We start from the raw sequence: 20,145 nt of genomic DNA on the forward strand, positions 1-20,145 counted from the left end.
GATGTCCTGTGCATCTCAGCAGTGTACTCCCCCTCATGTCACCCAAGGGCCAGAAGGCAGGTGGTCCCAGGGTAGTGTCCGGACTGTATCTGTGGACTGTGTCTGCAGGTTGTATGACTGTAGTTTTCTTGCTTCTGGTGTCTGTGCCCTGGTTGGTGAGGCAGGTCTAGAGGCTTCTGTCTGTCCACTGTTGGTTGGACCTGGATCTTGGCCCTTTGGTGGGCAGGTTTATGTCTAGGGGCATGTAGAGAGGTGGCTGCCTCAGGAAGCCTTTAGGCAGCCTGTCTGCTGATGGGTGGGGCTGTGTCAACTGAGACGATCGGTAGTTTTTGTTTTTTTGGTTCATTCTCTTTTTGTATTTTCCATTGGAAGATTTTTATATGTGGAATCATCCTTACATTTCAATAATATATTCCCTTTAGTCATGGTATGTAAACTTTTAATGTGATTTTGATTTTAGTTTACTATTTTTTTGTTTTTGTTTTTATTTTATTTTTAGCTGTGCAACGAGGAATGCGGTATCTTAGTTCCATGACCAGGGGTGGAACCCGCGTCCCCTGCAGTGGAAGCGCAGGGCCCTACCCACTGGGTGGCCAGGGAATTCCCTGAGTTTACCATTGTTTTATTGATGATTTTTTGCGTCATTATTTGTTAGGGATTTTGCTGTGTGGTTTTCTTGTAGTGTCACCGCCTGATTTTGTATTAGAGTAATTCTGGACTCAGAGTTTGGAACTGTTCCCTTTTCTTCAATATATTGGGGAAGAGTTTAAGGAAGGGAGGTCTTAATTGTTTTTAAATGTTGGGTAGTGTTCTGCAGTGAAGCTCTCCGACTTCCCTTGGTTGTATGGTTTTTGAATAGTGATTCAGTCTCCTTTACAATGTGTAGGTTTGTTCAGATTTTAAATTTTTTCATGATTCTATCTTGGTAGATTTTGTTTCTCTAGGAATTTATTTTAGGTTAGCCAATATTTTTTTAAAATTATTTATTTTTGGCTGCGTTGGGTCTTTGTTGCTGTGGGCAGGCTTTCTCTAGTTGCGGCGAGTGGGGACTCCTCTTCGTTTTGGTGTGCGGGCTTCTCACTGTGGTGGCTTCTCTTGTTGTGGAGCATGGGCTCTAGGTGCACAGGCTTCAATAGTTGTGGCACACGGGCTCAGTAGTTGTGGCTCGTGGGCTCTAGAGCGCAGGCTCAGTAGTTGTGGCACACGGGCTTAGTTACTCCTTGGCATGTGGGATCTTCCGGGACCAGGGATCAAACCTGTGTCCCCTGCATTGGCAGGCGGATTCTTAACCACTGTGCCACCAGGGAAGTCCCTAGGTTAGCCAATATTTAGACATAGAATTGTCTAAGTATTTTCTTCTAAATTAAAAAAAAATTTTTTTTGTAGGGTCCGTTGTAATCTTTTATAATGTCCGCTCTTTCATTTCTGATTCGGTAATTTGAGTCTTCTCTCTTTTTTAAATCTAGATAAGGATTTGTCCATTTTGTTCTATTTTTCAAAGAACTGTTGTGCTGTCTTTTTCTGTAGTTTTATTTTCTTTCATTTGTCTAATCCTTTTTCCTGCCTTCTGCTAGCTTAGGCATATTTTGTTCTTCTAAGATCTTTTTACTTTGTTCTTTTTCAAAAAAAGGAATTTTTTATTCACAATGTAAATTCACAAGGGAATTCATCACAAGTGTGGAATAGGATAAGTATTTTAAAGAGCAGTGCAGTTCTCATCAACAGAAAAGAATTCCCCCCCCCCCATTTCACTTTCTCTTTAGTTTGCACCCATAATTTCATATAGATAAAATAAACTTACTGTCATAATCGTTTCACAGTATATATAAGTTCATTATGCTCTACACCTTAAACTTACAGAGTGATGTATGTCATTGTATAAAGAGTTGTTTATACAACTCATGTTACTCTGTAAATAGTTGGTTTTAAAAAGGCAAATAATTAAAACACGTTGGACAAAACAAAGAATAATGCAGTGTATAACAATTTAAAAATATGTATTGCTCTTTTTAAGGCAATGGTTAGTGACCTAAATGATCACATGCCTTAGTCCTCCAGGCTCAGACTCTAGGTCCTGTTCCTGAGTTTCTGAAACTGAGTAGTATGTTGAATTTGACCTTCTGCATTAATAGGGAATAGAAACGGAAAAGCTGTTTTATAGGGTGTCAGTAGGAAATAGATCATTCTACCCAGAGAGTTTTGTATTTGTAATACAGAGACTAGTCCCATTTCTTTTTAAAAAAATTTATTTATTTTGGGCTGTGTCGGGTCTTAGTTGCGGCATACGGGATCTTCGTTGCCACACACAGGCTTCTCTCTGGTTGTGGCCCGCGGGTTCCATGGCGGGTGGGTTCTGTAGTTTGTGGCTCTTGGGCTCTAGTTGAGCCGCGCCAGCTCAGTAGTTGTGGAGTGCGGGCTTAGTTGCCCCACAGGATGTGGGATCTTAGTTCCGTGACCAGGGACCGAACCTGGGTCCCCTGCATTGTAAGGCGGATTCTTTACCACTGGACCACCAGGGAAGTCACCCCATTCTTATTTCTTAAAGTTACTTAAATTAATTCCCATTTAGGAAATATTCCTGGATCCAACCAATGATCCATGTCAACCCTCCCTCTGCTCCAGGAGACTCAGGTTTCCAGACCACTGAATTGCTTCCGCCTCACTAGCAGGAAGTCAGAACAACCTGAGGGCAAAAATAGCTTTTTATTTAAACTCTTTTAGTCTTAAGAGGAAACATCTTGGCTTCGGACGTAATTGGCCCACACAGCCGTAACCTTTTACCTGCAAACTCTTGCAGACAGTAACTTAAACCGTCCAAGGTACTGGAAGCACCAACCCCTCTCTGCTCCCAGTTCCTCCCTCCGGCGCTCAGTGAGCACACCTGGGTGCTCTGTTCGCCCCGCCCCTCACCGGTAGGGCCCCGCCCAGGCCCCGCCCCGGAAGCCCCGCCTCCAACTCCGGAAGCCCCGCCTCCAACTCCAGAAGCCCATTCCTAAGGACCCGGAAGCGGAGAGCGCGGAGCCAAGGTCACGGAGCGGAGCGTAAGTGTCTTTTTTCTAGCCTAAGTCTGTAGTGCGCGGTACCGCTCTACCCCGTCCTCGGAGTGTGGGAGTTTCTAGGGACTTTAAGTCCCAGCACCCGGCCCTCCGCCCCAGTAAATCCAGACGTCGCCCTTACGGGTCGGGTAATTTTTTCCCTGGGTTTGAAGTCTGGCTGAGGCTGGTCCCTGCCCTTGACTCTTCTGCCTCTGGTCCACGTAGACACCGCTTTTCGCAACATTGTCCTGCTTATAACGTGTTACTTTCCCGGCCTCCCTTGTGAACTCCTCTTCCCCGAGTTGTATTCGAGACCCGCAGCCTCGCCCCTTCGCCCCCTCGGCCCCTGGAGGGCAGCGCCGGCCGCCCCGCTCCCGGAGAGCCCGCGTCCTCTCCCCGGTCCTGGGGTTCTGGAGAGCCCGCCCCTCTCCGGAGACCCCCTCCCTCCCTCCCCGCCGCTCTGTCCTCGCGTCTCCTCAGGCGGGTCCTTCAGCTCCCCCGGCCTCCCCTTCGTAGTCAGCCCTTCCCCTCACCCCGCGTAGGGGGACGTGACCTGTGCCAGACGCGGGAACACCCAGTGTAGTTACTTCCCCAATGCCACCCCGTTAGAAAATATTCCCTTCTGGTAGGTGGGCATTTTATACGTGAGTGAATGGAATCAGGAAAAGCAGAGACAGAGAGGCTGAGATCGAAGTAGAAAAACTGAGGAGAAAAGAATGAGGGAGACCCAGTAGGAACATGGAGGGTGGCTGAAGGACGTGCAGAGAGATAGTAAAATGAAAGTGATTAAGTCTCGAAAGTAGCAGGTGAAGATAATGGAGAAAGAAATTAAGCCGGATCTGCAGAGATTGCAGGGCAACCTAAGGAAGGGGACCTGGATCAGCCTTAGAAAGGGGATAACAGTGGAGAGTCACTTCACACAGAGTACGGGGAGATGATAAAAGCGTTGGAACCTTGGCCTTCACAGCATCACGGTGCTGGGAGAAAAACCGGACAAAGGGTGACAGACAATAAGAGCAGAGGAAGAGAGAGAGCAGGAAGGAAGCACAGCCACTTGGGGCGCCCGAGAGTGGGGAGGAAGGGAGAGTAACAGAGACAGAAGGGGTGTAACTGGAGGCATGGTGTAACCGCAGCGATGGGGGAAGAAAGAAATACATAGAGATTTAGGACAGTCATACGGGTTGAGGAGAACGGGTTGCAGAGTGGGGCAGGCCAGGTGTGAGGGAGGAAATGGAGAGGAGGGCAGGAAAGGGAAAGTAGAGGAAAAGAAAAAGAGAAACAAAGGCAGAAATGAAACGGAGACAGAGAAACAGAATAAAATGGAAACGCCTAATAGTGCAGGTGGAGGGGGAAAGTGGATCCAGATGGGTGGTGAGTTGTTTGGATGTGGATAATTATGTTGTGATAAGATTGATTTGAGTCTTTAGAATCTAATGTATTTAACATTTGTTTAAATTATACAGGTGAGGATGAGAATGGCACAACTCCTGTCTATAAGGCCTGTGCATTTTGTAATTATGTGTATCAGAAGAAAACTTCCATTGGCAAACCCTGTTGAGCAGAGAGGCAGTGACTTGATTCACTAAGATGTGGGTCACCCCCTTCCCTTTTCCTGGTGTGGGGTAGAGCTCAGGGGAGAGAAGTGGGGCAAGAAAAGACTGACTCCGTCACTACATGGTGCCTTTTTTTTTTTTTTTTTTTCTCTTTTTTTCTCTTTTCTTTTTTCTTCTTTTTTTTTTTTCTTCTTTTTTTCTTCTTTTTTTCCTTTTCTTTTTTTTTTCTTCTTTTTTTTTTCGTTGGTGCCTTTTAAAGGAACATTGAAAGTGTGTTTTGGAATGGATTTACTTCTTTTCTTTTTTTTTAAACTTTTGGGTTTGTTTGTTTATTTATTTATTTATTTATGGCTGTGTTGGGTCTTCGTTTCTGTGCGAGGGCTTTCTCTAGGTGTGGCAAGCGGGGGCCACTCTTCATCGCAGTGCGCGGCCCTCTCATTATCGCGGCCTCTCCTGTTGCAGAGCAGAGGCTCCAGACGTGCAGGCTCAGTAGTTGTGGCTCAGGGGCCTAGTTGCTCCGTGGCACGTGGGATCTTCCCACACCAGGGCTCGAACCCGTGTCCCCTGCATTGGCAGGCAGATTCTCAACCACTGCGCCGCCAGGGAAGCCCACTTCTTTTCTTTTTGTTTCTTTACATTTAATTATTTTGTAGCTTGAAATAAATCTTAGTTCATTCAATTTCTTTGTTCCTCTGAATAATTTTTAACTTCTGAAAGAAGCTTTGCTGGCCTCCAATATTCTATACATGTCATTCATTGCGTCTTTAAGAAGGAGCTATGTAATTTCCGTATTTAGGGGATTTTCCTGTTTTCTTTACGCTTTCTGTTTGTAGTTTTATTTCATTGTGGTTAGAGAAGATACTTTTTTTTTTTTTTTTTTGGTCTTGTCCGATCATAGTTCCCTGACCAGGGATCGAACCTGTGCCCTTGGCAGTGATCGTGTGGAGTCCTAACCACTGGACCTACCATCAGGGAATTACCATATCCTCAGTTTTGTTTTTTTCAAAACTTTGACACCAGTCTTTTAGATTAAAAACAATAAACAAATTATTGCTTTTTAAAATTTGTTTCAAATTTATCCCTGGCCTGAGTGACTTAGTGACTCTGAGTCCCCCCATTCCTGAGGGCTGAGATCTGGGCTGAAGCTGAGGGGGCTCTGCTCTGTGTGGGGATGGATCAGGGCTGGTCTGTGACCTGAAGGGGATCGTCGGGTCCAGCTGAGGTGCCCGCTGCTGCTGTGTACGTGAGGGCCTCACCAGGAGGGGAGCCTGATCTGAAGGAAAGTGTGGGGAAGCTCCCTTGTTGGTCTCTGTGTGGGAGTTTACTGTCCTGAGCCCCTCCTGGGACAGTGGGCAGCAGGGGACTGTCTGTTCCACATGCTGAGGTCTTCCCTGTGTGTGTGGTGGTGACTCAGGAAGGGGGTGTGTTGATTCTAAGCATTAAACAGCATCTTTCCAACTTTCAAGATTGACTGCTAAAGAATCATGTTGCCTAAGGAGTATACCCGGAAGAGGAGGACAAGGAAAGAACTGGAGTTTGGAATGGCTCTTTCTCAGGTAAAGTCATATTCTCAGTTGATTATTTCATCTTATTTCTTTTTTTCTTTTTTTTTTAAACTTTGGGTTTATTTATTTATTTATGGCTGTGTTGGGTCTTCGTTTCTGTGCGAGGGCTTTCTCTAGTTGTGGCGAGTGGGGGCCACTCACTATCGCGGCCTCTCTTGCTGCGGAGCACAGGCTCCAGACGCGCAGGCTCAGTAGTTGTGGCGCACGGGCCTAGTTGCTCCGCAGCATGTGGGATCTTCCCAGACCAGGGCTCGAAGCCGTGTCCCCTGCATTGGCAGGCAGATTCTCAACCACTGCGCCACCAGGGAAGCCCCTCATCTTATATCTCGAAATGCCCTTCTTTGGACTCACTAATCTTGTCTGACTCTGAAGTATCCTGCCTGACACCTGTACATCACAGTCACCCAGGGCCTTCCCTCAGGGCCTGTCCTCTCCACTTGGATTCCATCTCCACACAATCCTGTGACCTGGACCTGGAACTTGTGAAGTTTCTGTGCTGGGCATAGTCCTGGGCAGGGCTTCACACCCTTGGATGGGTCAATGCTGTTGGGCACCAGGGACTGTAGAGGGGCCCCATCTAAATGCACTGTCCTCTCTCTTCAAAATAGAATGAAGAAGCTACACGTGGAAGGCAGATATTAATATGCAGAAATGCCTGGTACGTTCTGGAAGAGACCAATAAGGAGAAATTTGTTCTGAGTTTTTATAATACATTCTCAGCCAAATGACTGTGTCACTGATTTCAACATCTTCATGATTGGGAATGGAATGGAAAGTTCAGAAATAGACATCAGTGATAAGAGGGTGTTTTATTCCATTATCCATTTTAAACTATGAAATCAACCTAAATTGTTGAGATTTGGAAGTTCTTGGAATCAGTTTCGATACCTCCATTCTTCAGTTTTTTGTCTTTTCACTGTGTTGGTTGTGTTCTTTGACACATAGAAGGTTTTACCTTTGATGTAGGTAAGGTTTCAGCTTCATTCTTTTGCAGGGAGGTATCCAGTTTCCCAGCAGCATTTGTTATTGAGACTGTCTTATTTTCATTTTGTAGTCTTAGCACCTTTATGGATACATTTTACATATATGCAAAGGATTATTTCTGAGCATTCTCTTGTGTTCATTTGGTTTATGTATCTGTGTTTATACCAATACCACACAATCTCGATTGCTTTGTGATATGTTTTGAAATCTAAAAAAGGGAGGTCTCCATCTTTCTTCTTATTCAAGAGACTTTTGGCTATTTGCGGTTTTTTGAAATTCTCTGTGACTTTTAGCATGATTTTTTCTGTTTCTTCAAAAATTGCCATGGGAATTTTGATAATCATTCCATTGAATCTGTAGCACACTTTGGGTAGCTGGGGTACTTTAAGAGTATTAAGTCTTATAGTCCATGAATATGGGATGACTTTCTATTTATTTGTATCTTTTAAAAGTCCTTTTAGCACTGTTAAGTAGTTTTCAGCGTACACTTTTTTCACCTTCTTGGCGAATTTATTCCTAAATATTGATATTTCATTTGTTTTTAATGCTATAATAAATAAGATTGTTTTCTGATTTTCCTTTGATACTGTTCATTGTGTATAGAAACGCAACTGAAAGTTTTTGCATGTTGATTTTGTATCCTGCAATTTTTCAAAACATGTATTTTGATGTAGCAGTTTTCTTGTCCAAAGGTTATGGCTTCTTCATATCAAACCTTGTCTAGGAAAGAAGATAATTTTACTTCTTTTTCAATTTGGATTACTTTGATTTCTTTTTCTTGTCTAATTGCTGTGGCTAGTGGTTTCAGTACTTTGTTGAAGAGTAGTGCAGAAAGTATGCATCCTTGCCTTCCTCCTGATCTCGGAGGAAAAGCTTTCAGTCTTTCATGTTTGAGTATGACTTTAGCTGTGCTCTTTTCATAAATGGTGTTTATTATGTTGAGATAATTACTGTTTCTAGTTTGTTGAGTGTTTGTCTCTCTCTCTTTTTTTTTTTAATATTTACGTTTATTTATTTATTTGGCTGCACTGGGTCTTAGTGGTGGATCCCGATCTTCCATCTTCACTGTGGCATGGGGGATCTAGTTCCCTGACCAGGGATTGAACCCAGGCCCCCTGTATTGGGAGTGTGGAGTCGTAGCCACTGGACTTGGACCACCAGAGAAGTGTTTATATCTTGAAAGTTTGTTGTGTTTTGTCAAATGCTTTTTTCTGCAGTAATTGAGATGATCCTTTGTGACATTTTTTCCTTTATTTTGTTAATGTGGTGTACCACATAATTGATTTTTGTATGTTGAGTCCTCCTTACCCCTTACAGTGATATAAATAAAATGCGCTTGATTGTGATGTCAGATCTTTTTAATGTGGTGTTGAATTTGGTTTACTGGTGTTTTGTTAAAGATTTTGTATCAATATTCATCGGAGATATTGATTTCTAGTTTTCCTTTCTTCTGTTTTTGTCTGGGTTTGGTATCAGAATCATGCTGGCTCCATACATTGAGTTTGTGAGTGTTCCCTCTTCAACTCTAACATTTTTAGCAAGATTAGTGGTAATTCTTTTGTAAATGTTTGGTAGAACTGGGTCCTGGGTTTTTTTTGTTTGTTTGAAGTTTTTGATTACTGCTTGAATGTCTTTAGTTATAATTGGGTTCAAATTTTTTTTATTTCTTAAAGATTAAGATTTAGTAGGTTATATGTTTCTAAGAATTTACCTGTATCTTCTCCATTCTATAATTTGTAGGCATTATTGTTCATAGTACTCTTTTATAATCCTTTAAAAAATTTCTTTGACATTATTTGCAATCTCTCCACTTTAGTATCTGTTTTCAGTTATTTGAATCTTTTTTCTTAGTCCAGCTAAGTGTTTTTCCATTGAATTTTTCGAAACACCCACGCTACTTTGCTTTTATATTTTTCTGCTTTGTATTTTGTTTATCTCTGGTCTAATCTTTATGATTTACCTCTTTCCTTTTGCTAAATATGGGTTCAGTTTGGTTTTTTTCCCCTACTTCATAGAGGTATAAAAATAGATTTCTGGTTTGAGATCTTTTCTTTTTCTTATTTTAAGCATTTAGACTTCCTTTTTAGTACTGCCTTCATTGTGTGTTAAAAATTTTGGTATGTTGTGTTTTCATTTTCAGCCCAATATTTAAAAGTTCCCTTGTGATTTGTTCTTTGACCCATTGGTGCTTTAAGAATGAGTTGTTTAGGGAATTCCCTGGCAATGCAGTGGTTAGTGCTCCACACTTTCACTGCTGAGGGCCTGGGTTTGATCCCTGGTTGGGGAACTAAGATCTCACAAGTGGCGTGGTGTAGCCAAAAAGGAAAGAATGAATGAATGAATAAAATATTTCAACTTAAAAAAAAAAAAAGAATGAGTTGTTTAATTTCCACAATTTGGGGAATTTTCTTTTTTCCTCTGCTGTTTATTTTTAGTTTTAATTTATTATGATAGAGAACATACTTTTTATGATCTCAATCTCTTAACATTATTAAGATTTGCTTTTTGGCCTAACACATGGTCTGTCATGGAGAATGTTCCATGTGTGCTTGAGAAGCATGTTTCTGCTGCTCTTGTTGGCTGGAGTGATCTGTACATGTCTGTTATGTCTACTTGGTCTACAGTGTTGTTCAAGTCCTCTGTTGCCTTGTTGATATTCTCTTTGGTTCCATCCATAAGTAAACATGAGCCATTGAAGTCTCATACTATTCTTGTGCTGTTTCTCTCTTCATTTCTGTTAATGTTTGCTTCCGTTTTCTTGGACATCTAATGTTATATTCGTATATTGTTTTTGTTTTATCTTTTTGATAAATTGACCGTTTTATCATTATATGTTTTTTGTCTTTTTATTTTTTCTGGTATTATGGAGTCACCCCTGCTCTCTTTAGGATGGAATATCTTTTCCATCCTTTCACTTTTCACTTTTCCGTGTCTTTAGATGTGTGAATGTTCACAGTTTTAACTCTCTGATATGCTCTCTCTGTGGCTCTCGCTCTCTGTTTTCCTCCTGTTACTTCCTGTAGTGGTCCCTGCTCAGGAAACCTGTACAGTGGTGAAAGGCAGGAACCCTGGCAGCCCCCTTCACTGCACTGTAACTTCAGAGGGAATGCATCAAGTATTTCCTTTTCATCATGACGTTTGTTTGAAATGTGTTTTTTAATAATAATTTTTTTCCACATTCTTTTTTTCATGATTTTTAATTCTCCAAGAAGTTTATAACTTCACTGTTGTGATAAACTTTTTCTTAATCTGTGAAAATAATGTAGACTACTACTATTCTAATTTTGAATCGATTTTTTTAAAATTAATTAATTAATTAATTTATGGCTGTGTTGGGTCTTTGTTGCTGCGTGTGGGCTTTCTCTAGTTACGGCCAGCAGGGGCTACTCTTCGTTGTGGTGCACTGGCTTCTCATTGCAGTGGCTTCTCTTGTTGCAGAGCACGGGCTCTGGGTGCGTGGGCTTCAGTAGTTGTGGCATGCGGGCTCAGTAGCTGTGGCTCACGGGCTCTAGAGCGCAGGCTCAATAGTTGCGGCTCACGGGCTTAGTTCCTTTGCGGCATGTGGGATCTTCCCGGACCAGGGCTCGAACCTGTGTCCCCTCTGTTGGCAGGCTCTCAACCATTGCACCACCAGGGAAGTCCCGAATCAATGTTTTATTATTAGAAAAAAGAAGGAAACTCTTGGCCTGTTGTTAATGCCCAAGTATGTAAATTTTAATGGCTGGAGTTGTATTTATATTTTTGAATATAGTTATTTTATTGAGATTGGAGTTAAAGTATTGGGTTTTTTTTCATGATCATACCATTTTTCTTTTAGTAGCCTATTACGGAATCATGTTGACAAACTAAATTCAGTACAGTTGATACATTCTCATTGTCTGAAAGATGCTGAAATACCCGTGAATAAAAGGGTGATTAAAAAATTGAAAATATGTCAGGAAACAACTACCATTTCAGTAATTTAGTGTGGACATGTGTGTGCATAATTTCATGGATGTGCACGACATCCCTGGTTTAGATAAACAACATGATTTTAAAACTATGTATTACATCTTTTGTAGTCAAAATTATATCTTCAATATATTCAGTGGCCTTGAATTTTTTCTATGCTATCATGTTAATGGTTTAAATTGTAGTAAGATTACTAAAAATTTTAATATATGTGTGTGTGTGCACACATTTATAATGGCCTTTCATGCTTTTCTGCGTTCACCTTGGACTTTTCTCAAGTTTTCTCAGGTATCCCTCTGTCAATGTCCTTTTAATGCTCTCCGTTACTTATCTGTTTGATTTTTAAGTTTCAGTTTCAGAGCCCAACCCTCTGAGTTTAGGTGCTTGCTGTGTCATTTGTTAACTTCTTGACCTGAGTCAAGTTTCTCAGAAGGTCTCTGACACAGTTTTTTCTTCTGTAAGATGGGAACAGATCTTTCTCTAATGAGCTATTACATTGATGATATGTTCATACCCATAAAGCACTTTATAGAGTAATGTTTAGATTAATATACAGTAATTTAGAGCAATAAGAAGTATTCCAGGGACTTTCCTGGTGGTCCAGTGCTTAAGAATCCGCCTTCCAATGCAAGGGATGCGGGTTCGATCCCAGGTTGGGGAACTAAGATCCCCCATGCCACAAGACAGCTGAGCCCCTGCGCCACAACTAGAGAGAATCCCGTGCGCTGCCACGAAGAGCCCACGCACCGCAACGAAAGATCCTGCGTGCCACAACAGAGATCCCACTTGCCGCAACTAAGACCCAACGCAGACAAATAAATAAAATAAATTAATTAAAAAAGAAAAGAAGTATTCCCAAACTTTTAATCATTGTTGTTGTCATCATCATAATTGAAGATTTTGACTTTTCTCTAGAGCCACTGTGGACTTTGTCTCTCTCAAGACGCCACTCAGACTGCAACTCATCAAGATATTGACTTTCAGTTACTGTGTGGAACATAATATCAAACGCATCTGGATAGACAACCCATTGTTGAGTTTTATTTATAAGTGTTTCATGGATTTTCCACAAAGATGAAAAACCCTTAGTAATTGGAAGATATCATAATCTCTTATGAAAAAGCATACAAAGTTAAAATTAGAGACACATAATGTCTCCCAATACTTCTACATGGACCTGGTAGCACATATACTTCAACCAAGTCAGTCCTTACCCCTTACTCCTCTTTTCCTTTTGTATGAAGATATGAACTCTCCTCATGGCCCCTTGGTGAAAATATATTTTCATTTCAGGAACGGTTGACTTTTGAGGATGTGGCCATCACATTCTCTCAGGAGGAGTGGGAATGCTTGGACCCTGCTCAGAGGGCCTTGTACAGGGACGTGATGGTGGAGACCTACAGGAACCTGCTCTCCCTGGGTGAGGATAACTTCCCTCCACAGCTGGGATTTGCCTTTGCATCTTCCCCTCTGTGCCTCTTGGGAGGCCCTGTTTCCTTTTATCTGAATAGCCTGTGGATTCAGACATGAAGTGCCATCATGCGTTTAAACTGACCCTTTCTTTGGATGATCTGTCCATTTCATGTTACATCAGGAGTTGTTCCAGAGCTTAATTATGTATAAAGCTCAACGGCAAACTTTAAACAAATACCCAATTTCCCATTTTCTACCTTTTGGCTTTTGACTTAGTGTTTCTAGGAAGAGAGCTCAATATCTGCATATTATATACTGTTCCCGATGCATTGAGAAGGAGGCAGTGGATGAATTCGTGTAATATTTTTCCTGACCCACCTGTAATGTCCTCACTCCTTAGTTGAAGAAAGAGCTGTGATTTTCGGAAAACCGTAGCACTTTACATTTTTTGTTCCGAATCAGGAATTTCTGTTTTTGATCTGAATATTATCTCCCTTTTGGAGCAAGAGAAAGAGCCCTGGATTGTGGTGAGTGATGTGAAAATACCCAAAATCCAAATGGGTGGGAATGTGTGAAAAGTGTGAACGCAGATGGGATCTCATAAGGGCAGAGAGGAAGCCACAACATTAATAGTGTTTGGGAAACTTTTCTCACGGTGGAGAGTTTTTTTTGGGAAAACAGAAGTTCATTTATTGAAAAAGTCTCAGAGGATATTTTTCATCTCCTGGAGTTATCACCCTGTCCTTCATCCTGTAAAATGTTTTCTTTTACCCTGCAGTGGTGCTGCAGCTCCTACAGAGACAAAGGCAAGGTCTTTATCCTGATCCACAACACTCATCATCTGGCTTTTGTGGACTGGTTTTTGCTTGACTTTGAGGAGGATGATGAGGGCTGTTTGATCGGGGTCTCTTGCCCCTTCATGTCTCCTTCTGGTCTTGATTCCCCTGGATGCTCAGTTCTTAGTCCACGTAGATCAGAGCTGATGCCTCTGGAGTCCCACCCCTGAGCCCATCCTGGTTTGATCAGAGTTGCTGTACTTGGAAGAAGTAATCAGAAGATGTGGAAAAACTGGCTGCTCTGTATTCCACGTGGCCCCTCAGCACCTGCCCTAGCTGTCTCAGGTCCTCTCTGCTGGTTTAGATCCCTCAGCCATTTCTTCTGTTCAGGGGTGTGTGGAACAGCTAGGTGGATTGGATCTTTTGTGCTTGTACTTAGGAAAACTGTAAGGACAGTGGATGCAGAGATCCTCTTTTTGATCCTAAATGCTACAAGGAGACCAGTGGTGAATCTGTCAGGCTCTTAGCTTGGCATCTGTGGGTTGAGCACATGGTCCCATCTCAAGATCTTTTAGTGTCTGACCCTCACATGTTGCATTGTTTTTTTGCTCCTGTAATGCTCTCCTTAGTCTTGGAATGTTGACTCTTCCTGATTTTACATTCTGCTTAGATTGTGTGATTTTATCTCTTAAATTCCTTTGCAGTATAGTCCTAAGGTCTGAAATTTTATCCAGTTTCTTTGCTCTGATAATGTACCCATGTGTTATAGGGAACTTGTGGTGGATTCTCTATGGAGTGTGTTTACTGGTTACCAGAAAATATTTAATGGAGACACTTTCCCTCATATGTTGTAATATTTTCCTCCTCCGTTCATAGTCACCACTTGAAGCTACTCATTGGAGTGGTCAGCACGTTTTGGGACATGAGGTAGAAAGTATCACGAGAGCCTGTCTGATAAGTCTTTCCAGGTTTTTTTCTGGCTTTGGGGACTGTCACAAAAGCCTGTCTCAAGGGCACTATGACAATGTTGTTCACATATACCAGCGATCATACATTTTAGTCTCTGTAAATGGTGTAGAAATTTATCCCAGGATGTTATATATGAACTAATCTGTTGTTGATGCCACATTTTTCATTGCCTGTGTGCCATTGTTCATTGACCTCAGCAGCTAATTTTGAAGAATCTTAATGAGGGAGCTTATGAAGTGGAATGATACTTTCAGTGATGAAGCACCATTTGTTTACTTTAAGACAGTGGTACTTTCATTTTGTATATTCATATGTATTATACATGATTCTTATTTCTATTTATTATCAAGTTCATATATTTTGTGTTAATCTTCGTGTTTTTGTTTTTATGTTTGCAATGTGTGGGTTGGTTGATTGGGGAAGGCCCCCTCCCGCCATGGTAGAATTGATCAGTCCCTTTTAGAGTTCTTTATGTATTCTAGATGTTAATCTGTTATCAAATATATAATTTGCAAATATTTTCTCTTATACCATAGTCTTTTCACTTAGAGCATGCTTTAATTCACAGTATTTTATAATTTGGATATAGTCCAATTTATCTGTTTTTCTTTCGTGGCCTGTGTTTTTTGGTGTTATCTGATAAGTCCTTGGTGAATCCAATGTCAAGAAACATTCCTTGTATGATTACTTCTAGTAGTTTCATACACTTGAGAGTTAGGTTTAGCTTTTTGAACCATCTTGAGTTAATTTTTTTCTGTTGTGTAAGATAGTGGTGCAACTAAATACTTTTGTTAGTGGGTTTCCAGTTTTCTCAACACCTTTTGTTCAGTAGACTGCCCTTCTCCCACTGAATGGTCCTGACACCCTTGTGGAACATCAGTTTAGCATATACACAAGTTTTTTTTTCTGATGTCTCTGTTCTGTTTCAAGGATCCCTCTACCTATCTTGATGCCAGTACCACATTGTTTTGGTAAGTTTAGCTTTGGAAGAAGTTTTGAAGTAAGTGTGAGACCTTCAACTTTGTTTTTTTTCAAGCTTATTTTTGTTATTCAGGGTCTCTGGAGATTCCATATGAATCATCGGATGGATTTTTCTGTTTCTTTGGGAAAAAGCTATTGGGATTTCACTAGGGGATAATTTGATGTGTTGACCAGTTTGTGTAGTATTGACATCTGGACAGTATTGACTTCAGTCTATGGACTTGAGATACCTTTGCATTTATTTGTGTCTTTTATAAGCTTTTGCAGCGGTCTTTTTTTTTTTTTTAATATTTATTTAATTATTCGGCTGCGCCAGGTCTTAGTTGCACCACTAGGGATCTTTAGTTGCAGCATGCAGGATCTTTTAGTTGCAGGAATCTTTAGCTGCGGCATATGAACTCTTAGTTGCGGCATGTGGGGTCTAGTTCCCTGACTAGAGATGAACCCCGGGCCCCCTGCATTGGAAGCGCAGCTCCTTAGCCACTGGACCACCAGGGAAGTCCTTCAGCAGTCTTTTTAATTGGCAGTGTACAAATCTTTCCTGTCATGTATAACATTATGTCTAAGTATTTTATTTTATTATTTGATGTTATTGTAAATGGCATTGTTTTCTCAATTTCTGTTTTGATTGTACATTTTTAAGGTTTAGAAACCGAATTGATTTTTGCATGTTGACTTGGTGTCTTGTAAGTTTATTGCAGTCTTTCATTATTTCTAGCAGTTTTTTTTTTTTTTTTTTACAGAATCTTCAGGGTTTTCTACATGTTATATAATGTCAGAGATAATTTTGCTTCCTCTCGCTATTGGGATCCCTATTATCTCTTTTTTCTGCATCTGTGTTCTTTCTAGGACTTCGGGTATTATGTTTTTAGAAATACTGAGAGCAGGTATCCTCGTCTTGTTCCTGATCTTAGAGGAAAAGCTTTCATTCTTTCACCATTAAGTATGATGAGAGCTCTGAGGAGCTACTCCATTGAAGCATGGCTTTCATCATAGTCCTCTACCTTTTCTGAACAGAGAACATATTCAAACATAATGAGGTTGAACCCAAGTTTGTGTGCTCAGTGAGGCCAAACAAACTGAAACGTTGGAGTTTGGAGCAGAGAAAGTTTTATTAAAGAGACGCCAGCCCGGAAGATGGTAGACCTAAGCTTGCCTCAAATGCATCTTGCGGGTTGGCCAGGGTGTAAGATTTTTGGAGAGAAAAGGAGAGAGGGGAGGGGAGTGTCTGTGATCCCAGCTTCCCTGTAAGATCTCAGCTGCAGACTTTGGGCACCATGTTGTGCCATCTTCCTGATTATTCTGTAGGTTCCTGCAAAGCAAACTCCTAATCACAGTCTTCTGATCCCTTAACTTCCTTCTGGGAGAAAGCAAAAGCAATAGTTGTGACATTTTATTATTTACTTAGAACCGATGTGATGGCTTAAGAATTTTACTTCTCACTTGGCCCTCTGACTGTCATCAATTTTTTCAGTCCTGTTGGGGCAGCTGGTTGAAGCCACAGTTTGGGCTCATAGATCAAGGTATCAGTTTAAGTTACCAGTCATGGGAAAGATTATGTTGGGCTTGCTTTTCCTTTCTTTCTGCATTCCCTCCTTCCCCTAATGAGTATCTGCTTGAATCTGCTCTTTGGAACTCAGGGAAGATCCAGGAGACCGAAGCCTTTTTCTACCAAGAGGAATCACGGCACTTGGAAAGGCCTTTGTATCTAGGAGGGCCCTGCTGGGTCCTGTTTGTTTCAATCCCCCGTTTTCTTTGATACTGCTCAGTCTTGAGGGGAACAGGTGTGGGAAGACAAGAAATGGAATAAAATTTTGGATAGAGAGGTTAATCAAACTCAGCAGGGGAACACAGATTTAGGGAGACTCACTTTTACAATCATGGCCTCCTACTCTACTGGACTGTTTATTTAGTTTCTTTGTATCTGCACATGTGTGTACAGAAGAAACTCATTCTTCTCCTTTAGATGGCCTTTTCCTGTTTTTTTTTCTTCTGATTTTTGCTAAGAACATTCTTGTGCAATCTCCTGGAATATCATGTGTCGACATAGTAAAAGGGATGTCGGAATCAAACCCATTGGAAATAGGCTTGGATTAAATGTTCAAGAGAAACTGCAGATATTTAAAACTGATGGGATATTTTATGAATGTAATGAAGTTGAGAGATCTAGCAACAGTAGTTCCTCATTTTCACCATCTTTCAATACAGACACAAGATCAGAAAGCACTCAGGGAAAGACCTCACAAATGTAATGAGTGTGGCAAAACCTTTCTTCAGGGATCACACCTCATTAGACATCAGATCATCCACACAAGAGAGAAATTACATAAATGTGAGGTATGTGGCAGAGTCTTTAGTCATAATGCAAAGCTTGCAACCCATCAGAGAATTCATACTGTGGAGCAGCCTTACAAATGTAATGAGTGTGACTAAACCTTTCTTCAGGGATCTCACCTCATTAGACATCAGATCATCCACACAAGAGAGAAATTACATAAATGTGAGGTATGTGGCAGAGTCTTTAGTCATAATTCAAAGTTCACAACCCATCAGAGAATTCATACTGTGGAGCAGCCTTACAAATGTAATGAGTGTGGCAAAACTTTAATAGCTCATACCTCAGGAGACATCAGATCATTCATACAGGAAAAAGTGTATATAAATGTGATGTATGTGGCAAACTCTTTAGCCAAAACTCACACCTTGCTGCTCATCAGAGGGTTCATACTGGAGAGAAACCGTATCAGTGTAATGACTGTGGCAAGGTTTTTAGTCAGTATGGAACCCTTGAAAGTCTTCAGAGAGTTCATACTGGAGAGAAACCTTATGAATGTGGTAAGGCCTTTAGTCAAAAACCATATCTTCAAGTTCATTAGCGAATACATACTGGAGAGAAACCTTTCAAATGTAATGAGTGTGGCAAGTTCTTCAGTCTAAAATCACACCTTACAAGTCATCAAAATTCACATCTTACAGGTCATCAGAGAGTACATAACGTAGAGAAAGCTTTCAGATGCAATGAGTGTGGCAAGGCCTTTAGTGTAAAGGGAACCCTTTAAGTTATCAGAGAATTCATAGTGGAGAAAAACCTTACAAATGTAATGAATGTGGTAAGGCCTTTCGACAAAAGTCACATCTTCGAATTCATTGGAGAATTCATACTAGAGAGAAACCTTTCAAATGTAATGAATGTGGCAAGTTCTTTAGTCGAAATTCATATAAGTCATCAGGGAGTACATATTGTAGAGAAAGCTTTCAAATGTAATGAGTGTGGCAAGGCCTTTAGTGTAAAGGGAGCCCTTTTAAGGCGTGAGAGAGTTCATACTGGAGAGAAACCTTACAGATGTGATGAGTGTGGAAAGGCCTTTTGTCGAAAATCACATCTTCAACTTCATTGGAGAATACATACTGGAGAGAAACCTTTCAAATGTAATGAGCGTGGCAAGCTTTTCAGTAGAAATTCACACCTTACAAGTCATCAAAATACACACCTTAGAATTCATCAGACAGTGCATATTGTAGTGAAACCTTTCAAATGTAATGAATGTGGCAAGGCCTTTTGTCAAAAATCACACCTTCGAGCTCATTGGAGAATACATACTGGAGAGAAACCACACAAAGCAATATGGTTTGCTAAGTCTCATTTTTGAAGATCAAAAATGTAAAACAATGAGAATTTATGTTGAAGAGCGAACTTTCAAATGTAATGGATGTTGTAAATTTTTACATCAAGTATGCACACCTTTGGTGTTGAGAACATTCATACAGGTCAAAATGTATACACATGGAAGCTCTTTGAAATAGTGTGTCCGTATGGTTCACCCAAGAACACATATTTGGGAGAATTCTTAAAAATGTAAGGCAGGGCTTCCCTGGTGGCTCAGTGGTTAAGAGTCTGCCTGCCAATGCAGGGGACACGGGTTCGAGCCCTGGTCTGGGAAGATCCCACATGCCGCGGAGCGGCTGGGCCCGTGAGCCACAATTACCGAGCCTGCGCGTCTGGAGCCTGTGCTCTGCAACAAGAGAGGCCGCGATAGTGAGAGGCCCGCACACCGCGATGAAGAGTGGCCCCCCACTTGCCACAACTGGAGAAAGCCCTCGCACAGAAACGAAGACCCAACACAGCCAAAAATAAATAAATTAATTAATTAATTTAAAAAATAAAAAAATAAAAAATAAAAGGGAGGCCTTGTAAAAAAAAAAAAAGTGTAAGGCATCTGGTGAATATTTTGAGCAATTCTTACAACAGACCATACACTAGAGAATGCATAATAGGAATAAATCTTTACCGCTTTGAGATATTACATACAGCAGAACCATGACAAGTCACCAGCTGTTAAAACTTATGACATGATGTGTATATTTGAGGAAGAAGGACATGTATGGAAATGGCCCATTGTCTTCAGTGTGTAAAATATTCAATTTGATTTTTCTTGAAAAGCATACATTACTAGTTGTGCCTTTCAATCTGAAGTTTGAAGTAATAGGGAAGAACAGGGACTTCCCTAGCGGGCCAGTGGTTAAGACTCCGTGCTTCCAATGCAGCAGGTGTGGGTTTGATCCCTGCTCGGGGAACTAAGATCTCAAATGCTGCACGGTGTGGCAAAAAACAAAAAAAAAAGAGAATGAAGTAATAGAGAAGAAGAAATCGGATTCCATATTGGACTTGTTTCTTTTACTTTAACCTTTGTATTCTATTGCTTTTGGTAGAAGTCAGTCACTAAAGGGATGTTGCCTGTAAGCTTAAATTATATATAGTGGGTCATCTCTGGGTACACTGCCACACTTGTAATGAGTGTTAATGTAAAATACCTTTGGTTAGCTCCCAGGAAGCGTCCTGACCGGGCCCACCTGTGAATGGCTTCAGGAAGGAAGAAATTAACATACCCCTTCCAGAGTGTCACCAAAAAATAAATCC

At 41.1% G+C, this 20,145-nt stretch overlaps 1 protein-coding gene and 1 pseudogene across 1 annotated transcript; both read left to right on the top strand.

The window, feature by feature from the left end:
• The first annotated feature begins 4,569 nt into the window (after positions 1-4,569).
• On the top strand, positions 4,570-13,210 carry LOC132354252 (zinc finger protein 480-like; annotated as a pseudogene).
• Positions 13,211-17,378: 4,168 nt separating this feature from the next.
• Positions 17,379-18,877, top strand: LOC132353923 (zinc finger protein 665-like). The gene is given in 5 exon segments (XM_059905413.1): positions 17,379-17,564; positions 17,673-17,832; positions 17,835-18,179; positions 18,275-18,460; positions 18,525-18,877. Coding segments are annotated over 5 exon segments (1,230 nt in total).
• The last annotated feature ends 1,268 nt before the right edge of the window (positions 18,878-20,145 follow it).

The sequence above is a fragment of the Balaenoptera ricei genome, chromosome 19 (assembly GCF_028023285.1).
Source record: "Balaenoptera ricei isolate mBalRic1 chromosome 19, mBalRic1.hap2, whole genome shotgun sequence".
Taxonomy (NCBI): domain Eukaryota; kingdom Metazoa; phylum Chordata; class Mammalia; order Artiodactyla; family Balaenopteridae; genus Balaenoptera; species Balaenoptera ricei.